We start from the raw sequence: 25,716 nt of genomic DNA on the forward strand, positions 1-25,716 counted from the left end.
TTCCCTATGGAAAAAACCTATTTGCAGCTAAGTGCTCGCCAATTGGAAGCCAAGCTCCCAGCGAGGACGTATATCAATATCGCCAATTCTTGACGTTGCGCAGCTACCACTTTGCTTACTTTCTCATTATAAAATAACATCAGTTGTTAACAATATTACAGTTAACAAGTAATAAGTATTTATAGAAATATCTAAAATTCGTTACAAATATAAGTCTTTCTGTCTACGTTTAAAGAAACTGATGAAAGAAATAAATAGTGCGTGGAGTCCCTCCGCGCGGGAGAAGTGAAACTTCGTAATGTGGAAATGAAAATAGGAAGGGGTAGAAATTGATTTTTAGTGAAATCATATTGTTTCTTTAAGACAAACTTTATTAACAATGCTTACAATTTGTTCGGCCTTAAATTCAATTTGCCTCATCACTAGAGGGCGCTATTATTCATGTTTTATTCTTTCTATTAATTTTGTTGTTCAGTGTGTGTGTGTAAACAAAGAGGATTAAAGTTAGATTTAGAAGCGCGTGCTGTTTCTTGTCTCGTCTCATCATCGAAATGGTCCGTCCGAGCCCCAGCATATAATTTTTAAGATGAATGACAGTAACACAGTCAACGAAACTTCTAAATCAACGGAATAACATTCAAAAAACCCAAAAGCAAATCGAAAGCGAAACCATCGCACTCGTTAATTGAGAAGGTCACAAACACAATGGATCAATTACTACAGCAAAAAAGGATCCTAAAAGGTAAGCTAACTAGATTAACTAATCAAATTGACTTACTTAACAATCAAACAATATCTACTTCAATAATTGAAGTCTATGAAAATAATGTAAACACATTAAACATCGAAATCGATAAATTGAATATTGACATACCAAGCACATGTCAAGATACAGATTATAACAATTATGAAGAGGAAATGCATGATATCTTTTCAAAACTAGATAAATTAAAAATAACCTTAAAAGATGAAATGATAAAATTAAACGAAAATAATAGTACAACTATTAACAATACTGCATCTAACAATGACATATCCTTAAATACTTCAAACTGTCAAAACAATGTAAAATTACCGCGAGTTGAATTGCCAATTTTTACATCAAATTTCATTGATTGGATTTCCTTTAGAGATCTATTTTTAGCTTGCGTTGGAGACAACGATAACTTAAGTAAAAGTCAGAAATTACAATATCTTAAACTTTCAGTTAAAGGCGAAGCATTTGGTTTGTTGCAATCTATACAAATTTCTAATGATAATTATGACACAGCGTGGCAAATTCTAAAAGACAGATATGAAAATGAATCAGAAATAACAAATGCAGCTTTAAGCAAATTAGTTTCGCAGCCTAATCTAAAGCATGAATCAGCTACTGGTTTGCGAAAACTTATTGACACCACACAACAATGTATCGACACATTAAAAATTCTCAAACAACCTGTCGAGCATTGGGATACAATAATTATATTTCTATTGCGCAACAAATTAGATCACGAAACACTCAAAAATTGGTCGTTAGAAGAATCAAAACAAATTAAACCTTCTTTTCAATATTTTAAAGAATTTATATTAAAAAGAGCAAATGTGCTCGCATCCTTGGCTAATTGCCAGAAAGAAAAACAAGGTCAAAGTTCGTTTTGCGGTTATAGGCAGAATAAAGTTTCTCATCCGATCGTCTCTAATTTATGCGTGTTTTGCAAAGGAGAGAATCATAAACTATTTAATTGCGATAGCTTTAAAAATTTATCGATTAAAGAGAAATGGACAATAATTAAAAGTAACCGTTTATGTTCTAATTGTTTAAAAGTTAATAGAAGTCATCCACTCTCTAAATGTAGAGCTAGCATGTGTAAAAATTGTTCGAAACCACATAATACAATATTATGTTCAAAAAATACGAGCGAAAACAAATCAGACTCGCAAACTGAGGGCAATGAACTCACCATTACTAGCAATAGTACAATTGTATCTCGTGGCGTATTATTGCCTACTGCGATTGTTTACGTTAAAGACATTAATGGTGTGCTAAATAAATGCAGAGTTTTAATTGATTCAGCTAGTCAAGGCACATTTATTAGAGAAAATTGCGTAAATTTATTACAATTAAAGCGTTCTAAAACAAATGTTAACGTAGATGGTTTGAGTTCCCAAAAAATTGGTAAGGTTGCAAGTTCCGTTCAGTTAGAAATTTCATCACAATTTTATAAAAACGCGTGTATTTCTGTTGAGGCATTAATCATTCCCAAAATTACTTGTGACCTTCCTCAATTTCGAGTGGATGCGACAGCTTTAACTTCTTTTAAACATCTCCCACTAGCAGATAAAAATTGCATTCAACCAGGTCCAATAGACATCCTCTTGGGAGCAGATGTATTTGGAGAAATCATGCTAAATGGACATTTTTCGGTTCCTGAACATTCTTTAACAGCTCTAGAATCTATTTTTGGGTGGATTATCCTAGGCAAAACAAAGACTATAACTAATACAATTGTATCAAACCACGCTAGTTTCAACTCAGTCGAGTATCAGCTAGATAAATTCTGGAAGCTAGAAGAAATTACAGAAGCAAGGTCCTATTCAGAGGAAGAAATTGCATGCGAAAATCATTTTAAAGAAACATTTTCTCGAGACTCTACTGGCAGATTTGCTGTCAATTTTCCTTTTCGTGAGTCATCTGAAAAACTTGGTTCATCTAGAAATTTTGCTATTCATCGTTTGCAACAAATTGAACGTAGGTTTGTCAAAAATCAGTCACTTTCTATGCAGTATCATAAATTCATGCAAGATTATTTAGATCTCGGGCACATGGAATTAATACCAGAAACGGACATTGACGTTCCAGCCACATCTAGTTTTTATCTCCCTCATCATCCAGTTCCAAACAAAATCGGGGATAAATTCCGTGTTGTTTTCGATGGTTCTGCAAAATCTTCAACTGGTGTTTCACTTAATGACAAATTGATGGTAGGACCGCAGTTGCAAGATGACTTAACAACATTGCTCATAAGATTTAGAACACATAAAATTGCTCTAACAGCAGACATTGAGAAAATGTACAGACAGGTTATTTTGAAGGACTCTGACTTTCAAAGAATCGTATGGCGTAACTCACCCTTTGAGCCTATTCAAGATTATCGACTCACTAGAATCGCGTACGGCACAGCTTCCGCACCTTATCTTGCTACAAAATGTCTTCAACAACTAGCAGCAGAAGAAGCAGATAATTTTCCTTTGGCCTCTAATGCAGTCATGAAAGACTTCTACGTTGACGATTTAATGTCTGGAGCTGAGACACTCAGTGAAGCTCATGAATTACAAACACAATTAATGCAAATGTTATCAAGCGCTGGTTTCAGTCTGAGGAAATGGTCATCAAACAGCAATGAATTTTTGAAGACAATTGATGCAGACTTGTGCTTGAAAAATACATCCCTTGATCTAGACAGTGAAAATATCATAAAGACCTTAGGTGTTCTTTGGAACCCAGCAGACGATGTGTTCCTTTTTAAGGTTACTCCAACATCCTTTGAAGGTACCTTGACAAAACGCCTACTTCTTTCCACTATTGCCAGAACATTCGACCCTCTAGGTTGGTTGGCACCTATTACAATTAAATGCAAGCTAATTATGCAAGAACTGTGGAAGCATAAATTGCAGTGGGATGACACGATCTCTCCAAATATCTCACAAGAGTGGACAAAGCTTGCAGAAGATATGAGGCTCGTAAAAGACATCAAAATACCAAGACTCTTGTCACCTAACAAGCAATTTCAATTATTTGGTTTCAGCGACGCTTCAGAAAAGGCTTACGCGGCTGTCATATACTGTCGCTCAGTGCTAGATGATGAACAAATCAGTGTTCAACTTGTTGTATCCAAAACAAGAGTTGCACCACTAAAGAATGAATCTCTTCCAAGACTAGAACTATGCGGAGCTTTGCTTCTAGCAAAGCTGATGAAATTTACGTGCAGTGCATTAAATATTCCAATATCCCAATCTCACTTCTACACAGATTCAACTATCGTTCTTTCTTGGTTGGGATCGCCATCCAGCCGATGGAAAACCTTTGTTGCCAACAGAGTAGCAAAAATTCAAAGCTTATCTTCCCCAAATCAGTGGCATCACATTAGTGGTGATACAAATCCAGCAGATATCGCAACCCGTGGTGTGTCATCATCAACATTATTAACATCTCAGTGGTTTAGTGGTCCAACATTTCTGTATCAACCGATTTCTTTCCAAACAAATATGCTCATATCTCAAATGTGTGAGCCTGTGCCTGAAGAAAGAGTGTGTACTGTGCAGTCAATTGCTACAATCAGAGATTCATCTGAAGCAGATGAATTGATAAACAAATTCTCCTTTTTCTCTAAACTTAAACGTGTAACAGCATATTGCTTAAGATTCATTCACAATTGCAGAAACTCCAAAAGTAAGGTAACTGGTTTTGTAAAAACTGATGAACTTAATAATGCTATGAATGTATTGATTAAATTAGTTCAATCTGTTGAGTTTAATAATGAGATCAATGCTCTTCAAAAAAATCAACCCTTATCTTGCAAAAGCAAAATTTTATCTCTCAATCCCTTTTTGGATCATTCAGGTATACTTAGGGTGGGAGGTCGCTTGCGACATGCAAATATCGGATACGACCAAAAACATCCCATCTTACTGCCAAAAAGGCATGCCTTAACTGATCTCATTATTAGACATTATCATCAAAATTTATTACATGCTAGTGCTCAACTTGTACTATCATCTATTCAGGAAACTTTTTGGATCATGGGTGCTAGAGACATTATCAGAAATTTAATTAGAAAATGTGTTAAATGTTGTAGAATTAGAGCATCTGTCACTAACCAAATGATGAGTGATTTGCCATCCAGTCGAATTTCACCAGCTCCTACATTTATACGATGTGGAGTTGATTATGCAGGCCCGTTCCAAATTAAAGCAGCTAAAGGACGGGGCTCTAAAACATTCAAGGCATATATAGCTCTTTTTATTTGCTTTACAACTAGAGCTATCCATTTAGAGTTGGTCACTGATCTTTCTGCAGATGCCTTCATTGCAGCCCTAAAGCGATTTATTTCACGTAGGGGTAAGTGTAGCGACATATACAGTGACTGCGGGTCCAATTTTATTGGAGCTAAGCGTAAACTAATGGAATATGAAAGACTAGCAAATTCAAAGGGTTATAATCAAAATGTTGACAAATTTTTCTCTGATATGGGTATACGTTGGCATCTAAACGTGCCCGGCGCTCCTCACATGGGGGGCCTATGGGAAGCGGGCATTAAATCCACGAAATATCATTTAAAACGGGTTGTGGGTGATATCAAATTAACACACGAAGAATTTGAGACCCTCTTAGCCCAGATCGAAGCTTGTCTCAATTCTCAACCTTTAACTGCCTTATCTTGTGACCCTAACGACCTATCGGCCTTAACACCAGGTCATTTTATAATCGGAAGACCATTAACAAGCATTCCCGAACCAAATTACACCGAATCTAACATTTCTTATCTAACAAGATGGCAAATAATCCAAAAAATGGTACAGCAGTTTTGGAAACGTTGGCACAAGGAATATTTGTGTAGGCTGCAACAACGACCAAAATGGCTTATGCCAACTAAAAACATCGAAATTAATGATTTGTGTTTGTTAAAAGATGATAATTTGCCACCTACCAAGTGGAAAATGTGCAGAGTAGTTCAATTACACCCCGGTATTGACAACCATGTTAGAGTTGTAACTGTTAGAACATCAGATGGCATATTTAAAAGAAATGTAACAAAATTGTGTCTCTTACCAAAATAAGCAGAAATTTATACTATTTGTAATTTGTACTGTCTTTATGTAAGTGTATTCATGTAAACAATTCATTTAATGTCTTATTGCATTTGTATCACATTTAAGAATTTTGAAATAGTATTTCAAGGTGGGCGGCATGTTCGGCCTTAAATTCAATTTGCCTCATCACTAGAGGGCGCTATTATTCATGTTTTATTCTTTCTATTAATTTTGTTGTTCAGTGTGTGTGTGTGTAAACAAAGAGGATTAAAGTTAGATTTAGAAGCGCGTGCTGTTTCTTGTCTCGTCTCATCACAATTCACAATTGATCGCTTCTTTTATTTATCATTTTCGAGTGGAGAAATATCCAAATCTATAACAAATTACAATGGGATTATGATAACTAAAGTAAGATACGAAATGTTTGAATTCTATTTGTTCAATATTTCTTGCAAAAACTGCATCAATAGTAGTTACCCCTTTGGTTGTTGGATCATTCCTACCATTTATCATTTCCAATCCAAATTTGTCTTTAAGGAAGGTTAATAATGTTTCAGCTTCAGGTAACGAGAAATTCACATTAAAATCTCCTGCAAGGATCACAGGCCGCTCACAGTAATCAATTTCTTCTCCAGCAACGTCTGCCAGAGCTTGTGAATGTCAACCTACAGTGGATAGTGGCAATAAAGATTTTGCAATAAATAATTCCCTCATGGCTGCATTTGGTGAAATATAAATGGCAATTAGAAAAGAGAAAACCTAACAATCAATTGATATTCACAAGAGACGTACCTTGACATAACCTTAGAACCGTCGCATATTGTCCGTGGGATTGTTTTCTCTCATTTTTTACAATTGTTATCCACTAAGTTTTAAAATAAAAAATACTACCCTATTAAATTATATGTGTATCAAATCAAACTAAAGTATTTATAGAAAAACAAAACTTTTATGACTTTTATTATTTTTATGCTAGTGAGAACCAAAACAATATGGAAATGAGTGAGGGAAAACTGGATTCTACCACGTGATTTCCCGGCCAATAAAAATGTAGCGTTAAACGTTTAACGCAGCCTTGTTGGAAGTCGCATAAGAAGTATCACTTCAATAATAAATACTGTTTCTTGCAGACGATTTTCTTCTACAGCGAAATAATGGTAAAAATTCTTTATCTCGCACTTGATTTGTTAAAAGTATATCAGAATAAAACGCGCCATTGTTAGCCGTCGAATCAAATCCAATGCTCTAGCAACGTCATACAGTTGTTTCATTTTCAAGAACAAATGTTCTCCTTATTTATGGAAATATATCGCCAAGTTTAGGATTCCAACAAGACTACGAAATTATAACCTTATTTTTTAATAATTCTATGATATATATCGTGAAAGGTAGCATGAATTAAATTTCTGCCTGACGTGTTTAACTTTTAGAAGCATATTGTTTTTGAAAACTTAGTTGTATAATTTGATTATGAAATAAAACGGTACTGTATACAGTAGCAGATAATTACTTAAATCCTACACCTCACTGGTTTTTTCTTAAATTACAACGGAGTATAAATATCTCCAGATCCCCACTTCTCCAGTACATAGAGTGTAGTAGAAAGAAGATGACAATACATTTAAGTTAGTTTATCATGCAATTATTTAAAATCACATGTTTTTTTTTTAATTTTTTTTAAAGTATTATTTTAAAAGTAGGATAGCATGTGAACCTTCTTACGTTCTATACACACTTGTATACATTCTGACAAAAGATGAACTAAACTAAATATACCATTTTGAAAGAAAAAGTTCTAGCTTTCCATTTGTAATAATTCAGATTTGAAATCCCCGCTCCCGAATTAGATAAGATCAAGTACTTGTATAAATACAACAAATAATTTGTTCTCCACTGTTACCATAGGTTCCAACTTAAACGATTATTGAGAAAAATGATCCTTTGTCATGGTAAAATTAATTTTTCAATGTGTAAACCTCAGTTTTAAAAATCAAACCTAAAACTATTTTACATATCATACCAAATCAATAATCCAAACATATGTATGAGGTAAATTATTTAGACAATTTTGTTTAACCTTTTCGGTACGGGAGAGTCATAAATGTAGTCGTACGGAATCAGAATCAGGATTGTAGGAAATAAAAAGCGGTATCTTAAGTTTGGGCAAAGCTAATTCGACAGATTTATTTTCGCTTTCACTTAAAGTCTTACACATCCAATCCGTATTTGTTAAAAGTGTAACAATACAATTTTTAATTCCAACTAAGAAGTGGTAAATTAAATAAAGTAAACTATCATTACCCTTCCGATAAATATACTGCTATAAAAATAGTTTGGCGGCCAGTTTTATCTTATTTACCCTGATTATCGACACCCTGAGGATGTATACATGACTCGCCGTCTCGAATGGATTAAGTTTTGGTGAAATTGCTTAAAATTTAGAATATTCACAATTTCCTAAATATTGTTGATCTAGGACTTCAAAAATTATTGGTGATAAAATGAGAGTTTTTTTTCTTCTTTTTCTAATGCCCTCCTGGAGAATGACCTACGTCATACAGGCATGTTAAGGGCCGATTCGTTGGCCACTCTTTCAGGGGTACCATATTAGGTGACAAAATGTTGCTCCAACAGTAAAGACAGATAGTACAGAAAAGGAAAGATCATCCATGCCTTGCTCGGGATTCGAACCCAGAACCTTTCTGGCCCTCCCTCCCTAACCCCTACAGAACCCTCCCTAACCCCTACAGAACCCTCCCTAACCCCTACACAAGCTCGTTGGCAAATGAGAGTCGTAGTATGAAAATTTTTTTAATCGAACATAAATAAAGATCTACACATTACTTACCTACCACTTTAAATAATAAAATTAACATATAATTTAATTGAGTCTAATCACAACATATATTTTGAGTATAATCATAACATATAATTTAATTGTGTCTATTCTAAAGTTATTGAAATTAAACTTAAATTTAGGACATTTTCTTAAAATATGTCATGTAGTGTTTAATTACTCCGGTGAATGCTGAGAATAGAAAAATATGTGCGCATTTTTTATTATTTAGCTTAGGCAAAAAGTGTACGCTATTACACTGGGAAATTTCTTTTGCTGTTGCATACGATTTTTGCGGATCTTAGATATTTTCACGTTCATGTCTGCGATCGATTTCTTTCTTCAAACTACAGATTTTCAACTTTCTTCAAACTACAGATTTTCAACTTTCTTCAACCACTCGAGTGATTATTATACTCTGTTGCAAGTTAAGAAACAGAAAACAATTATTTCTATGGAGAAAACCTGTTTGCAGCAAAGTGCGCGCCAAATAGAAGCCAAGCTCCCAGCTAGAACGTATATCAATATCACTTACTCTTGACTTTGCTCAGCTACGTTTTTGCTTGCTTTCCTATTATAAAATAATTACAGTTATTAACAATAATAATCACACAGTTAACAGGTAATAAGTATTTATAGAAATATCTAAAAATCGTTACAAAAATGCGTCTTTCTGTCCGCATTTAAAGAAACTGATGAAAGAATAATAAATATTGTTTCTTGCAGACCATTTTCTTCTACAGCCAGGGGTGAAAGCGAGACAGAAAAGAGGAAAGGCTGGTAGTAAAACCATTTCAGTTATAGCTAGTTTTGGGGAGGAGTTTACTTATTCTCTTTTTAAATTTTTCAACAATATCTACTTTATCTTGGAAAAGAAGCAGTTTTATATATATGCCAGAATTATAAAAGAAATCTTGATAGTTACAGATATTTCATTTTTTTCGAAAAAAATGCTGGAATGAAATGTTTTACGTACCAGGTTTTTCTCTTTTCCGTCTTGCTATATAAGGGCTTTCACCCTTGTCTACAGCCAAACAAAAGTAAAAATTTATTATCTCGCACTTGATTAGTTAAAAGCATGTGAGAATAAGACGCGCCATTGCTAACCGTCGAATCAAATCCAAAGCTCTAGCAACGTCAAGCAGCTCTTTCGTTAAACGTTCTTTCGTTCCAACTAAGAAGTGGTAAATTAAATAAAGTGAACTATCATTACCCTTCCAACAAATACACTATTACAAAAATAGTTTGGCGGCCAGTTTTATTTTTTTTACCCTGATTAACGACACCCTGTGTATGTATATATGACTCGCCGCCTCGAATAGGTTAAATTTGGGTGATATCGCTTAAATATTAGAATATTCACAGTATCTTAAATATTGTTGAACTTGCACTTCAAAAAATTTTGGTGATAAAATGAGAGTTTTTTCTTTCTTTTTCTAATGCCCTCCTGGAGAATGCCCTACGTCATACAGGCATGTTAAGGGCCGATTCGTTGGCCACTCTTTCAGGGGTACCATATTAGGTGAGAAAATGTTGCTCCAACAGTAAAGACATATAGTACAGAAAAGGAAAGATCATCCATGCCTTGCTCGGGATTCGAACCCAGAACCTTTCTGATGCAAGGGCAGTTCCCTAACCCCTACACAGGCCGGTCGACAAATGAGAGTCGTAGTATGTAAATTTTTCAATCGAACATAAATAAAGATTTACACATTAATTATCTACCACTATAAATAATAAAATATACATATAATCAATTGAGTCAATTCCGAACTGATAAAATGTTGTGGGAAATTCTAAAAACTTTTCTTAAAACAGAAGCATCTTCTAGTGTTTAATTACGCTGGTGAATGCTGAGAATAGAAAAATATGTATGCATTTTTTATTATTTTGCTTAGGTTGAGAGTGTACGCTATTACACTGGGAATTTTCTTTTCTTACTGCATACGATTTTTGCGGATTTTAGATATTTTCACGTGCATGTCTGCGATCGGTTTCTTTCTTCAAACTATAGATTTTCAACTTTCTTCAAACCACTCAAGTGATTAGTGTTGCAAGTTAAGAAACAAAAAACCATTATCCGTATGGAGAAAACCAGTTGGCAGCTAAGTGCGCGCCAAATAGAAGCCAAGTTCCCAGCGAGAACGCATATCAATATCGCTTACTCTTGACTTTGCTCAGCTACCTTTTTGCTTGCTTTATTATTATAAAATAATAACAGTTATTAACAATAATAATCACACAGTTAACAAGTAATAAGTATTTATAGAAATATCTAAAAATCGTTACAAATATACGCCTTTCTGTCCGCATTTAAAGAAACTGATGAAAGAATAATAAATAGTGTTTCTTGCAGACCATTTTCTTCTACAGCGAAACAAAAGCAAAAATTCTTTATTTCACATTTGATTTGTTAAAAGCATGTCAGAATAAGACGCGCCATTGCTAGCCGTCGAATCAAATCCAAAGCTCTAGCAACGTCATGCAGTTCTTTCGTTTTCATGAACGAATGTTTTCCTTATTTATGGAAATATGTCGCCAAGTTTCGGATTCCAATAAAACTACGAAGTTATAACCATATTTTTTAATAATTCTATGATATATAACATCGTGAAAGGTAGCACGAATTAAATTTCTCCCTGGCGTGTGTAATTTTTAAAGGCTTATTGCTTTTGAAAGCTTAGTTGTATAATTTGATTATGAAATAGAACGAAACTGTATACAGTAGCGGATGATTACTTAAATCCTACTCCGCACTGGTTTTTTCTTAATTTACAACTGGAGTATAAGTATCTACAGATCCCCACTTCTCCAGTACATAGTGTGTAGTAGGCAAGTAAAACTTGCTTACATATCAAAACAAGTCAATAATCCAATGTATATGTGATAAATTACTTTGGCAATTTTGTTATTAAGTTTCGGCGAAACTGCTTAAATTTTAGAATATTCTCAATATCTTAAATATTGTTGAACTAGCACTTTTATTTTAGAAAATCTTTCCCATCAACGGTACAGGCTGACAGGATTTCGTTACAGTTAAAATGTTGTGTAACAAGGAAAGAAGTTTAATAAAGATGTTGCAAAATAAAGTAGGAAGAATATTCCAGAAACTAAGCTAATGCATGTAAACCAATTAAGCTTAATGTCTTTTCAAAAGCACGGCTGAAGAAAAAAAAAAGGGTATTAGAAATATTTCATTACGGGAACTTAATTTTATCGAAACAACATACTTACGTAAACCGCTTAATATATTAAAGGGGAAAATATATATGGATTTGAAATCGAGTATTATTTTAAGCCTTAGGTGTTGAGTAATGAAAAAGAAAAAAACATAAGTTTGACTTAAACAAGTATAACTACCACTGTCTTCCTAGAGTTGGTTTTCATTGTATATATTACTTTTAATGAATAAATAACATGATGTCAACTTGCTCCAGACACCAAATATATACTTTAAAGTGGTAGTTGATCAATTGTAATTCTTTGTTTAATAAATTCAATTTGGTAGATGTTTGTCCACCACTATTTCTAAATAATTCGTAGTCTTATATAATTCACCACGTTACAGTACTAATGTCATGCTATACCTTTTAAAAAGCAAGCAAAAGTAGTCAAATATTTACAAATTTTACTTTGTAGTTAGTTACCGTTTTTTAATTATATTGGCTTGTCCGGAGCAGTTGGCATCTCTGCTGCTACCTGCAAAAGTCTTAATGAATTAGTGAATTATAAGAGTAAATCTTGTAGAATAAGGACAATTGCGCTTTTTCCTTAAATGAGTCACCGCTTGATGTTAGCAATAAAGTCCATATCATGCTTCGAATTTTCGATACATAGTAGTTTTAAAAGTTGCTTCTAGAGTTAAAGAGAAATAACTTATTTTTCTTTAACACTAGAACATATTTTTTTTACTAAATGGGGCAAGTTGGCATCGCTGCACTTAGAAACAGCTAAGCCGTGTTGAGTCTTTCCAAAATTTTGCGAAATTAACCGAAAATCGACAAATTTGGTTCGTAGTTCTCTGCCATTTTTCAAAACATTCGGTAAAAATGTAAGAAACAGTAGAAACTCTTAGTTTATTTATTTAATCTATTTATCCTAAACTCGTAACTACCACCATCATTTACATTGCAAATTGTTCATATTAAAAAATATATATATAAATTGTGTCGAACTGAATACTTTAGCTAAAAAAAACATGCTAGAAAAAGCTACTAATTTAAAACTCTTTTAATAATTCACGTTTAACATTTTTAGTCGCCAGTAGCATCCCTGAATTATTATGTAGAATACAGAACAGAGAAGCTAAATTGTTCTGCTTTGTGCAAAAGCATTTCCGTGCGGTTAAAAATTTTACGTTTTTGTACACGAATCTTGGCTTAGTTATTTTGATTTAAAACTATTCGCTCTAGCACTAAACATAAATTACTCTGCACAACGAATTTTTTGTTCCACTTTATTCATGTGCGAGAATTTCAAATCTGAAATAAATAGTAGTTCTTCTTACATTTATTTTTAAGTTAAAAATTACTAAAATAATGTAAAAACAAAGTACTCCTTAACGGCAAATAACTTTAAAAAAATATTTTACTATTTGTAATTGTTTTACAATACAGCAAATCAATTTTTTGTAAATTGGCTGCCACATATTTATTTTTATAGCTCGCTACGACCACTAATTTTAACGTAAAGTAAATATATAAAAATATTTCAAGAGTAACAAGCCAATATTTTTTTAATGCTCAATTCCAAATTTCTACTGCAATTAATGTAAATTTCACAGATTAAGCTCGTATTTCATGTATATCCATCTAATCATGGCTGTATTCATTTTTCAATGGCAATTAATGTAAATCTCCGATCAAGTTTGCACATATTTCTAATCATGGTTACTTTATTATAATGTTACCACATTGTTACATAATTCAAAATGTTTTATTCACTGTATATAATTTTCATGATGAATGGGGTAGGGGACGCTGCGCGGCCTAGGCACCCAGTTTTGTTTAAATAAAGAAGAAGAAGAAGCCAATATTTTCTTATTCTCCCCAAAATCCAAGGCAAAAAAAAGAAAAAAAGAAAAAAAAAAAAAACTGGAAGGGGAAGAAAAACGACACTTTCTTGCAATTTCTTCTCGCTTTGAAGTTTTTTACCCTCTGCTCACCGGCTCTACACATCTACAGTCACAACTCTAAAATTTAAAAAAAAAACTTAATGATTAGTAAACACATTATTTAAAGAATTAAAAAAAAATTGTATTATAAAATACTGTATAATTATGTACAGGATAATTATGTACAAAATAATTAAGTACTGGAAAAACCGCTCGGGAGCGACCACTCTTCGTTCCACAGTAAAATGGTCGTCAAAGAAGGTTGGTCGTTCTTAGAGGTTACCTGAACTGACTTCAAAATTGTTATCGAAAGTATATGATTTTTCGCTAACAATTTTATTTCGAGTCAGTGTCGTTTTCTTGGTGCGGAAATGCCACTTCTGTTGGCGTCATGAAAAGATAAATCTGTTAATTAAATTTAGCGTCTATAAAAATGATCAGTCCTGATATAATTATGTGCAAAAACAAATTTACCAATTATAAATGATAAAGCTATTTTAAATAAATAAACAATTATGTTTCTTGTTTAAGTTTGCTTTTAAATTTTATATCACAAAAATTAGTTAGCTTTAAAAGATGAGAAGAGGTTTGTTTGAGATGCTTTTTTTTCTTCTTCTAAATTAACTTTTTTTTCCTCATTTCACATTCAATATCATTGATAGCATCGTCTTTAATGCAACATGAGGTTGCATTATAGACGATGCTATCAATATCGATCGTCTTTCATGCAACTCTGATTGCAACATGAGGTTGCATCGTCATAAAGAACTCTCTAAATAAGAGTCACACACAAATATTTAGAATACATTTTAATCTACTTATTTATTTTGTTTAATTTCTTTTTGGTTATATTTTTTCGTGATTCCTTAATTAACCTCTTAATCATTTGGTGCAGATGTTTGCCCGGTCTCTGGGAGAGGCTGTAATGGTCTCTCCTAAAGGTTTACTTCTATACAATGTCTACGGAAAAAATTCAGAGTCTCCCGAAAGTAGTAGTAAATAGTGATGGTCTTTCCAGGAGGTTTCATTGTATATTAGATAATTCAGTGTTTATATTATTTCAAATAGCATTTTAGAGTACTCGGGACGCAGAAGAACTAAATAATGCCAAATTACTATAACTTCTAAAAGTTTTAACTTTTAATTGTCTTGCACTTCGTAAAACATTTTGAGAAGAGCGTAGTAGCTGACAGCTGTGTTAATGCTATAGTTTTACGAAATGCTATGATTTTACGAATATTCGCAAAAAAAGCATTATTTTATATGGCGATGGAGCTTTCGAAAAACAGCTTTAAATGTATATATCAAGTGTATAAGTAAGATCTCTCGTATACTTTCGTTACAGGTCTGAACATGGGTGAAAGCCCTTATATAGCAAGACGGAAAAGACAAAAACCTGGTACGTAAAACATTTCATTCCAGCATTTTTTTCGAAAGAAATGAAATATCTGTAACTATCAAGATTTCTTTTATAATTCTGGCATATATATAAAACTGCTTCTTTTCCAAGATAAAGTCTCACTCCTAGATATTGAATTAATTGACGACAACACTAAATTTAGCCCAATCACTGCCTTTTTCCTTAGGGATATGACGTAGCCCTAACACACGAAATACACTCTCGATTTTTGGTGCTAAGCACCACCTCTTCCCCCCATCTCCATTCCACCTCACTACACCTCATCATCGAATTACTATTACAGATGAATCGGTTAATGCCGCTTCGCGGCAGCGCACCGAGATTTATATGATTTCTACCATTCTACCATTCCAAGATAAAGTAGATATTGTTGAAAAATTAAAAAAAAGAATAAGTAAACTCCTCGCCAAAACTAGCTATAACTGAAATGGTTTTACTACCAGCCTTTCCTCTTTTCCGTCTCGCTTTCACCCCTGGGTCTGAATTCAACTCATGATCTTTAGTGCCATGCCTGCTGCGCATCTTTAAGATATAGAATATTATCATTGCGTTAAACGGTAATTACTGAACCACTTTCTTTTATAAATTATTCTTTAGCATTGCTCTAAAATGCGGAGTTTGTTTCGCAAGCAAAATTTTCAGGTGCATCTAATACAATGGTAGATAAAAAATATTATTTTATTCTACTACAGCTTATCTAAATCAACGATAAATTTTTGTGCACTTTATACTTATGTTAATTTAGCTTATATGTGGTGATGGCTAAAATATTTTTAAAATAAATTTATAAATACTGGAGTTAACAACAAAAAAAACCTTAATTATTCCACCTCTTTATAGATAAAAATAAATTCTTACGGAAAACCTTTTTGCACTTACCTTTGCAATTGTAATATTACTCTACAAAAAATTGGTGATAAAATGAGAGTCGTAGTACGTAAATTTTTTAATTGAATATAAATAGAGATCTAGGCATTACTTATCTACCACTTTAAATAATAAAATTAACATTTAATTATATTGATTTAATAGTTAGAGAGATAGTATGTTCATATTTTCATATTATTAAAATTGAAGCATCTTCTAGTGTTTAATTGCACTGGTAAATGCTGATAACAGGTAAAAATATATGCCATTTTTTTTTCGAGGAACCAAGAGCATTTTGGAAAATTCTTTTTTAACCCTTTCGCGCCGACTGTCACAAATACGTGACAGCATAAAACCGAATCAATCAGGGTAAGAAGATAAAACTGGTAATCAAAGTATTTCTTTAGCAGTTTATTTGTGGGCGGAGTTATAATTGTTTGATTTATTTAATTCACCATTACTTTGTTCAAAATAAAACTATTTAGTTATACTTTGAATTAACATTGATTATATATGTGATTAAACTAACAATAATTAAAGTAAAAGCAAAGTAAGTCTGTCAAATTAGAAACGACTACATTTAAGTTACCGTTTTTTATTTAATTACAACTTGATTCTGATTTTGTACGAATGCTTTTCTGAATCACCCGGTCCCAAGTGGTTAAATAACTTCCAAATGGCGAAGTGAATTTTCTATTTAACGAACTTTTCTTTGAGATCCACTTTCCCTATTTCCCAAAAATATTTTAGAACATTTCTAACTTGTTCACGCATTTAAAGAGGGAAATGACCTTAAAGTGATTTTTGGAAACCAGTTAACTTTTAGAGAAAGCAGTAAAACCTCTTTTTGTTTGCATTTCAAACAAAAAACTCAGACAAAATTAACGAATTTTATCATTAGCAATTAAACTTAAGAACGCATGTGGTAATGTATGTTTAAAAGTACTTTTATAATAAATGCAGCTATAATTTTATACATAAATTTAGTTTTTTTTTTAGGTTAAGATTTATAAAATAAATAATACTTTACAAGATAAAGGTGAATCAAGTGTTTATGAATTTTAAGCCTGTTTTGTGTTATTCAAGTATTTCAAAAGGTGATTTTCTATTTAACGAATTTTCCATATAACGTACTTATTATCGGGATTTAGAGACTTCGTTAAAAAGAGGTCCGACTGTATTTTATTATCATTAATTTATATACTTAAAATTTTTTTTTTAATTTGTTGCAAATTGGCTAAAACATATTTATTTTTATAGCTCGCTACGACCACTAATTTTAACATAAAGTAAATATATAAATATATTTCAAGAGTAACTGGCCAATATTTTCCTATTCACCTCCCCCCCCCCAAAAAAAAAAAAAAAAAAAACACGGGAAGGGAGGAAAAACCGTTATTCTAATAGAAACAGCGATAGAATACAAATTCCTTTTCAAGCTTTACTTAGAAGAGGAAAATACCTGTCTTTCCCCTAATCTAGGTTTTTGTTTTAATCCTTAATTACTCGGCGTAAGGGGCCAACAAAAAATGAAACCCTATAATAACGGATCATTTAGAAAACCAGGCGCCTTCATCTTACTCAAATAGAAGTCTAGATTTAGTTGGTCGAAATAAATTTTTTTTTTTCCCCTTCACATACACTCTGATCTAGGCGAAAAGATAAACTAACAAGAAAAATTTTCAAATTTAACTCAAAAATCAAGAATATATATATATATATTCCGGATTTTCCGTAGTTTAATAAGAATTCCCGCAATTTAAATAAGTATTATACAAGACTTTTATCTACCACTACATATAAATAATAATTTAAAAGTGTATAAAGTTAAAAAAACAAATTATTGGTAGAATCATTTTAAAAAAAATTAATTATGTTCGTTAACCCCTTGGGGACGGGTGATTCATAAATGCATGCGTACAAAATCAGGATGAAAATAAATAAAAAAAACTGTAGCTTAAATGTAGGCGTTGCTAATTTGACAGACTTACTCTTTTACTTTAATTATTGCTGGTTTAATCATATATATGTATAATAAATGTTAGTTCAAAGTATAATTAAATAATTTTATTTTGAACGAAGTAATGGTGAATTAAATAAATCAAACAATTATAACTACTTCGGTTACCAGTTTTATCTTTTGATACGGTTTTATGCTGACACATATTTCTTTTTTTAAATATTAATACTGCAGAGATTAAATCGTATTTGAAGTTATTAAAATATTTCAAATTCACTACATATTTTTTAAAAAAAAACATCTTATTTGACGATTTTAGAAATAATTATTAATCATTTGAAGGGTTTATTAGTAACTGACTCATAAACCCTTAATAGTAGCATTTCAAACTTTTCAACTACTACGCTTTTTGTAGAATAATTTATTGAGTAGTACACATTTGAAAACCTAAGTCTTCAGAATTTTTAGTAGTTTTGCCAACATTTTAATAGCAAACATTTTTAAATAAATAGCTAATACATTAAAACATATGCTTAGCTACCACTATGTATATACCCGCCTCGTCATCCTCATAGTTGCGCTCCGCAAATTTTATTACGTCACTCAATCAGATGGTTGAGTTAAAGCTCTTAAATGGGCTATATAATCTGATAACAAACTCATCTGGCATATATAAATATATATATATATATATATATATGTAATTGTTCAGTGGTACAGGTTTTAAATGTTGACGAAATTAAATAATCTTATTCTAACTGTCATTGTGCTACATCTCTTAATATTGTGGGGAACTCTAACCTCCAGGTTAGGCAACTGTAAAAGTCGCAACTAAAAAGAAAAATTTATATCTAATAATGGTTTCTGCAAACTACAGATAAGATTACAAACTAATTTTTTGAATTCTTCGTCTAATAAAAATTAGCAGAATATTGACATATAAGCAGATTTCGTTGAAAATTACATTTTTGTGAATATATATATATATATATATATATATATATATATATATATATATATATATATAGCTAGCACCGACCGGCCTGTGTAGGGAACTGCCCTTGCATCAGAAAGGTTCTGGGTTCGAATCCAGGGCAAGGCATGGATGTTCTTCTTTCCTTCTCTGTACTATATGTCCTTACTGTGCTAGCAAAGTTGGCCCACTGCCCCACCTAATATGGTGCCCCTGAAAGAGAGGCATACAAAAATCGTCCTGCAAATGCCTGAATTGACGAAATGTTAACACAAGTGGGCATTGGAGGGAAATATATATATATATATATATATATATATATATATATATATATATATATACTAACCTACTATAAAAGAGTTCATTTAAGATTGATTACAAAATTGTCAATTTAAAATTTAGGAACATTAGTAGTCGTAAACCCAAACAATTGGGTGGGATGTTCGACGACGGTAATGAAATAGAGATTAATAGGGCTGGTCTGGAATAGCCTTGCTGGTAGGGATCTAGCCAGCCAAAGAATCTCCATGCATTAAATGGTGATGGGTGCACGTTAAATCTGTCGGGGTCACAAAATCTTCTAGTACCCATAACAAATCTATACCTCTGGGGGTACTGACCCCAGAGTACTCTTGTCTTCTTGGATTGGGCAAAAAATTACAAAGACTACGGAGTTGAAAATCAGTAGTCGTAAATCCAAAATCGGGTCAACTGTTCAACGACGGTTATAAAATAATATATCTAATTGAATAAGCAGTAAAAGAATAAAACGAGTTAACCTGATGCAATGAGTTTTTTTAGTTGATAAAACTGAGCAACGAGCAATCCATCTTATTTTAATCTCATCTGAAACATTGCGCTCAAGTTATTATTTTATTTTGTTTCAAACTTATGTTAAATATATGTATAGTGTTTCAGATTATGAAAGAAGATTTCTCCTAACTATAAAACAAATTATATTCGAGACCCGGGGAATTCTTCAGTGGTGATAAATAGCGATATAATTGGTGAATTAATTATTGCTCAGTTGGCAGGCGATTTTTAATAAAATGATGGAACGTGCAAGATGGTATCAGTAGTTGATGAAACTAGTTTGGCGAGAAATTATGTTTTCTTTTTTTTTTTAAATTAGAAAATTTCGAAGAACTAAACTTGTTTTTTGTTTTGAGGACAATTTTTTTCTAGAGATTAAAAAATCTGTGTTCTTATGTTTTCATTAAATTATAAATGGTTAAAAGTTATTCTTTTCATGTAAGCTAGTTTTTAAAAATTCAGATAAAATAACGTTTATAATTTGCTTACCGGTCTGTTGTCAAAGATAAATTTAGTAAGTTCAGAGATGCCAACTTGCTCCGGACAGCAAATATATATTTTAAAGTGGTAGTTTATCAATTGCAATTCTTGATTTAATAAATTCAATTTAGTATATTTTTATCCACCACTATTTTTAAATAATTCATAAGCATATATAATTCACTGCCCTATATTTACCGCGTGCATATCTCACACGGATAAATAAGCTAAAGCTGCATTCTGCGGCTGGTACTCAGGTTCAAATTTGACTGTACTTTAACAGAGGCTTCGGCTTCCTTGCCAAAGCCATTTAGTCTCAATTTATATCATATCATCAGATGAAGTAGTAAGATGCCCGCTTCGCGGGCAGGTACTCTGCTACAATTTATATCAAGTCAAGTACTGATGTAATGCTGTACTTTTTGAAAAGCAAGCAAAAATAGTCAAATATTTGCAAAATTTAGTTTATAGTTATTTACCGTTTTTTAAATTATTTTGGCGTGTCCGGAGCAGTTGGCATCTCTGTTGTAGTTAACTCGTGCTATACCGTTTAAAAAGTAAAAAAAAAAATTAGTCAGACATTTATAATTGCTAGATTGTAGTTTTGCGTGTTTTAAGTAAATTATAACTCGTCCGGAGCAGTTGGCATATTCTGTGTTAAGCTATAAAATGATTCCTACTTTTCGAACTCGTTTGAAGAATTTGGTGAGGCGAGTGAACTACATAATAATAATTTATCATGAATAAATTCAAAAGGAATTTTTTTTAAAATTAATAACGGTACGATAAGATTTCCGTTAAAAAAAAAAAAAGTGATTTAATCTTGTTTTTTTCTTTAGAGTTGTTGATGTGACCATCGTCTAAAGTCTGAAATTTCCTGAGTTATAGTAAGTTAAGCTCAATATTTAATTTGCTTACAGGTGAAGGTATTCAAACAAAACTTTTTTTTAACAAAATATTTTCATAAACGAGATAAAATTAAGTACAAACACGAGATAGTGTAAATCATATTGACGATTTCTAATAAACTCGATGTTTCTGGGGTTAGAAAATAATTGCAATCTATTCTAATCCGAGTTAACTCAGTTAACCGAGGAAACTTAAATTGCAGTTATGATTGTATTCTGTACTTTAAATATTAGAACATTTACATTTTAACTACAAACATTAGTTTGACTGCCGACCAGGAGGCCGAGTGGTTGATGTCCCTGACTGAGGAGCCGATGGTTGCGGGTTCGAATCCTACTCAGGGCATGGATGTTTATTTCTCTCTGTGTGTTCTATGTCCCTTCTTCTGTGTGAATGTAACCCTCGCTATAAACGAATTCGACCTCGCTATATATATTTGTGGTTGTATGATGTGGGCGACGCTACTCCACATGCAACATCATGTAATTTTTCAATTTCTTAATTTTTAAAATTTTCCTTGAAACATTGCTGAATGAATATCAAATCCTTAAACACGTAACCAAATAATATTTATATACAGTATTTGATATCTTTATCAGATTACATTAATGAAATTAAAAAATAAACTTTAAATCTTTTATTTTACAACCACTAGAAAAAAAAAACTACTTTAAAACTGCAACAATAAATAAAATGTTTAAATATTTTTTTAAAGAGTGAAAATAAATTTTTTACTTTCGCTTCCATAGATAAATTTGAGAATGATTACTAAATATTATTAATCAGTTCCTATACATCCGAAATACCAGCAAAAATATTTGTTTATTCGTTAATAAATAAATGAACACAAATATTTTGTGAATATTGTTCATTATTTCGAAGTTAATAAAATATGAATTTGGAGAAAATAAAATATGCATTTTGAAGTTAATAAAATATGCATTTTGAAGTTAATAAAATATGTATTTTGAAGTTAATAAAATATGCATTTTGAAGTGAATAAAATATGTATTCTGAAGTTAAAAAAATATAAACATTTGATTCACATTTTCAAAAGAGAAAAATTAACGGTTTGTTGAAAATAAACAAATGTTTCTATGAATATCTTTAATAATATCTTCACTACGCTTGAAAAACAATTCTTTTCAGTGTTAGCAGAACGTTAAGACGTTAAAAAGCCTGTTATAAAATATTGAAGTTTAAAAAGACAAAAATCAAAATGAGTTAAAAATTTAATAAAATTCCTTTCAACAACCAAGAGTTCAACCAAGATTTGAATTCGGATCGCTGGATTCTAAAACCAGAGTGCTAACCATCACAACATGGAACCACACCGAAACGGCATGCATACAACTGAATTTCAAATGGTATAATGTCTAATAAAAACATAAATTGGCTTGGATAGCCTGACTGGTAAGGCGTTGGACTCACTTTCGCGAGAACGGAGAGTCGAATCCCGCCGGCCTATGACTCCCCGTGTAGGAAATGGCGACTGGTGCACGTTAAATCTGTTGATTCACAAAGTCCTCCATATTTCCATAACAAATTATATTTCCGGGGGTTCCGGATCGGAGATTGATCGTTCTCTGGTGCAGGTCAAAATTATGATCTGTGTATGAATGTATAGATATACGAATGGGTTCGCCCTATAAACGGGTGTGACTTATGGGAGACACAGAAGTCGAACATTTGGCCATAGATGGCGCCATTGGAAAACAAGAACAATCCCACCCCCAGTGCCTTAATATCCTACGACAACAACTACAACAACAGCTGGTCATAAATTGAATTTAATTATAAAATAGTGGAATTGCTTCCTTGTAAAAAAGATTATTTAGTCGAAATATATTTATCCTAATTATTTAGATAACTTTAAAGAGTAAATCGTGCATGTTCTACGTTATTAATAGATAAATAAACACCACAATATTAAAGACTATTTAAATTGAATAGAAATATATTAGAATAATAAAATAAATATAAAAAATTTTATGGGGATATTTTTTTTAATAAAATAATTGATTCGAAAAATTAATTTTGTAAAAAGATTAATTTACTCAGGTTCCACCGAGATTTGAACTCGGATCGCTGGATTCAAAGTCCAGAGTGCTAACCATTACACCATGGAACCCACGTCCAGTAACTTTCTTTCTTTGATATTATCTTTTTAAATAACAAGCAGAAGTCTGTGTGCTTACGTAATATCCCAGAATGCTGAGCAAACAGAGGAGAATATCAGTTACATCTTTCTTACGAGTATAGTTTTCAAAGAGGATACAAAGCTATTTTTTATGTTTACACTGATAACCACGAAAAAGAATCAAATAACTAAACCTTTAAAGCACTTAAATTTTATTTGCCAACATTTATGAGTTCTCAGTTTGTTAATGAAATGCAGTGCGTTGGCAAGGCTTTTTATGCAATAAGCAGCAATGACAATTAACAAGCCTCTACAGAGGCTTGTTAATTGTCATTGCTTTCGATTTTCCTTTTCCATTTAACATAATTCTACTGAAGGAACATTTTTAAACAACAATCAAAATATGCCACGTTCTAGATTAAATTTAATTATTCAAACTGTTTCTTTTATAAAAATTTATTTTCAATAATTCCTTATAATCATTTTCTATTTATAACCTAACCTCTTTAATTTTCAATAACTGAAGTGAATATATAAAAGAGCTGAATTATAATATCTCAATAATAGGTAAATATTAAATAGTTTCCATTTCTTAAAACCGGATGTATTTTTCTTTGCAAAGGCAGATCAAAAAGCTCTTTACAAATATATTCAATGAAATCAGGCGAAATTAATTAATTAAATAAATAATTGATTAATTAAATAAATCATGTTTTAAACGGAAAATAATATACTTTTACTTATCAGAACATAACTTAGCACTTATGTTCCGATAAGTATAAGTATATAATTTTCCGTTTAAAATATGAAAGCTGTTTTTTTTTTCTTTTTAAATAAATAAGTTTTAAAACGCCGGCATTCTAATAGAATGCCTAGTAATTTCTAATAGTGCCAGACGTTTTTAGACGAATTATGAAATATGAGAATTATTACATACTTTCCTTAGGAATGGTACATAAGACCTAGGCATTCATTAGAATGATAGAAGCTACTTAACACGTTGAATGCCATGGGGGTCACCGTTGACCGGCTCTAAGTTAGTTCGTAGCACCACGGGGGTCAACAAGAACAATCCCACCCCCAGTTCCTTAATAGCCTAGGACAACAACTACAAGAACAACAGGACATAAATTGAATTTAATTATAAAATAGTAGAATTGCTTCGTTGTAAAATAGATTATTTAGTCGAAATATATTTATCGTAATTATTCAGATAACTTAAAATAGTAAACCAAGCATGTTCTACGTTATTAATAGATAAATAAACACCTTAATATTATTTAAATTTAATAAAATTATATTATGATAAAATAAATATAAAAAATTTCATGGGGATATTTTTTTATAAAAAAAAATCGATAATATAGTAAAAATACATATAATAATAATAAATATTATTTAAATTAAATGAAAATATATCACGGTAAAGTAATTGTAAAAAAAAAAAGTTATGAGGACATAATTTTTAAAAACAATTGATTGGAAAAATTTATTTTATAAAAAAAAAAATATCAATTCAGGTTCCACCGAGATTTGAACTCGGATCGCTGGATTCAAAGTCCAGAGTGCTAACCATTACACCATGGAACCCACATTCAACAAAACTCTTTCTCTGATTTTATCTTTTTGATTAACAAGTAGCAGCCAGATGCTTACATAAGGTTGCAGAAAGCTGATTAAACAGAAGAACATATCAGTTACATCTTGTACAAGGGCTGTTTTCAAGATTAATTCTTTGATGTTATAAATAATATAGGTTTAAAATGATATTTTATAATACAATGCATTTTAAATGATAGATTAAAATACCATACGTTATTTATTGCTCTTCTTAATATTCTAATTGCATATGCATACCTGCCAAATTTTACGCATTTGGCGTAAAATTTTATTTTTATATTTAAAGTGGTAGTAAATATATACTATTTTTTCTTTTATAAACTAATTTTTAAATGATTTTGATCACCACTATTCTTAAAAAAATTAAGCATATACATAATTAAGCGTTACTTTCTTGCTTGTCAGCTATACCACATTGTTACATAATTCAAAATGTTTTATTCACTGTATATAATTTTCATGATGAATGGGGTAGGGGCTGCTGCGCGGCCTAGGCACCCAGTTTTGTTTAAAGAAAGAAAGAAAAGATGTTTGTCAGCTAACGTTCTTTCAAATACAATACATTTTTTTGTTTTCAATTGAAATTTTAATTCCATTTCACTACCACTGGGAAAAATCATAATGGAAGGGATCAAAAGTTGGCAGGTATGCATATGCCATAAAAATATTTGAATACAATTGAAAAATATTAGTTTCATAGAGCAAAACAAAGAAAATGTTTGATAAATAAGTTGATTTTTGAAAGATTTCTGTGACATAGTATTTACCTCGGCTCAAAATAATTTGCCAAAA

The 25,716-nt window shown here is 31.6% G+C and overlaps 1 protein-coding gene and 2 non-coding genes across 3 annotated transcripts; 1 reads left to right on the forward strand and 2 right to left on the reverse strand.

Annotated features, from left to right (window-relative positions):
* Window positions 1-1,845: 1,845 nt before the first annotated feature.
* On the forward strand, window positions 1,846-5,820 carry LOC147803425 (uncharacterized). The gene has a single exon (XM_087151305.1). It carries the CDS (start codon window positions 1,846-1,848, stop codon window positions 5,818-5,820), a length of 3,975 nt encoding a protein of 1,324 aa, XP_087007431.1.
* A 17,403-nt stretch (window positions 5,821-23,223) lies between these two features.
* TRNAQ-UUG (transfer RNA glutamine (anticodon UUG)) lies at window positions 23,224-23,295 on the reverse strand. Its single transcript has one exon. It is a non-coding gene; the product is annotated as a tRNA-Gln (tRNA).
* A 1,527-nt stretch (window positions 23,296-24,822) lies between these two features.
* Window positions 24,823-24,894, reverse strand: TRNAQ-UUG (transfer RNA glutamine (anticodon UUG)). Its single transcript has one exon. It is a non-coding gene; the product is annotated as a tRNA-Gln (tRNA).
* Window positions 24,895-25,716: the final 822 nt, after the last annotated feature.

The sequence above is a fragment of the Parasteatoda tepidariorum genome, chromosome 9, assembly GCF_982258835.1.
Source record: "Parasteatoda tepidariorum strain Cologne lab strain chromosome 9, Ptep-v5.0, whole genome shotgun sequence".
NCBI classification, from domain to species: Eukaryota; Metazoa; Arthropoda; class Arachnida; order Araneae; family Theridiidae; genus Parasteatoda; species Parasteatoda tepidariorum.

Excerpts from the sequence above, each read along its gene's own strand:
- LOC147803425 (XM_087151305.1), top strand. The coding sequence starts at position 1,846 with ATGTGTAAAAATTGTTCGAAACCACATAATACAATATTATGTTCAAAA.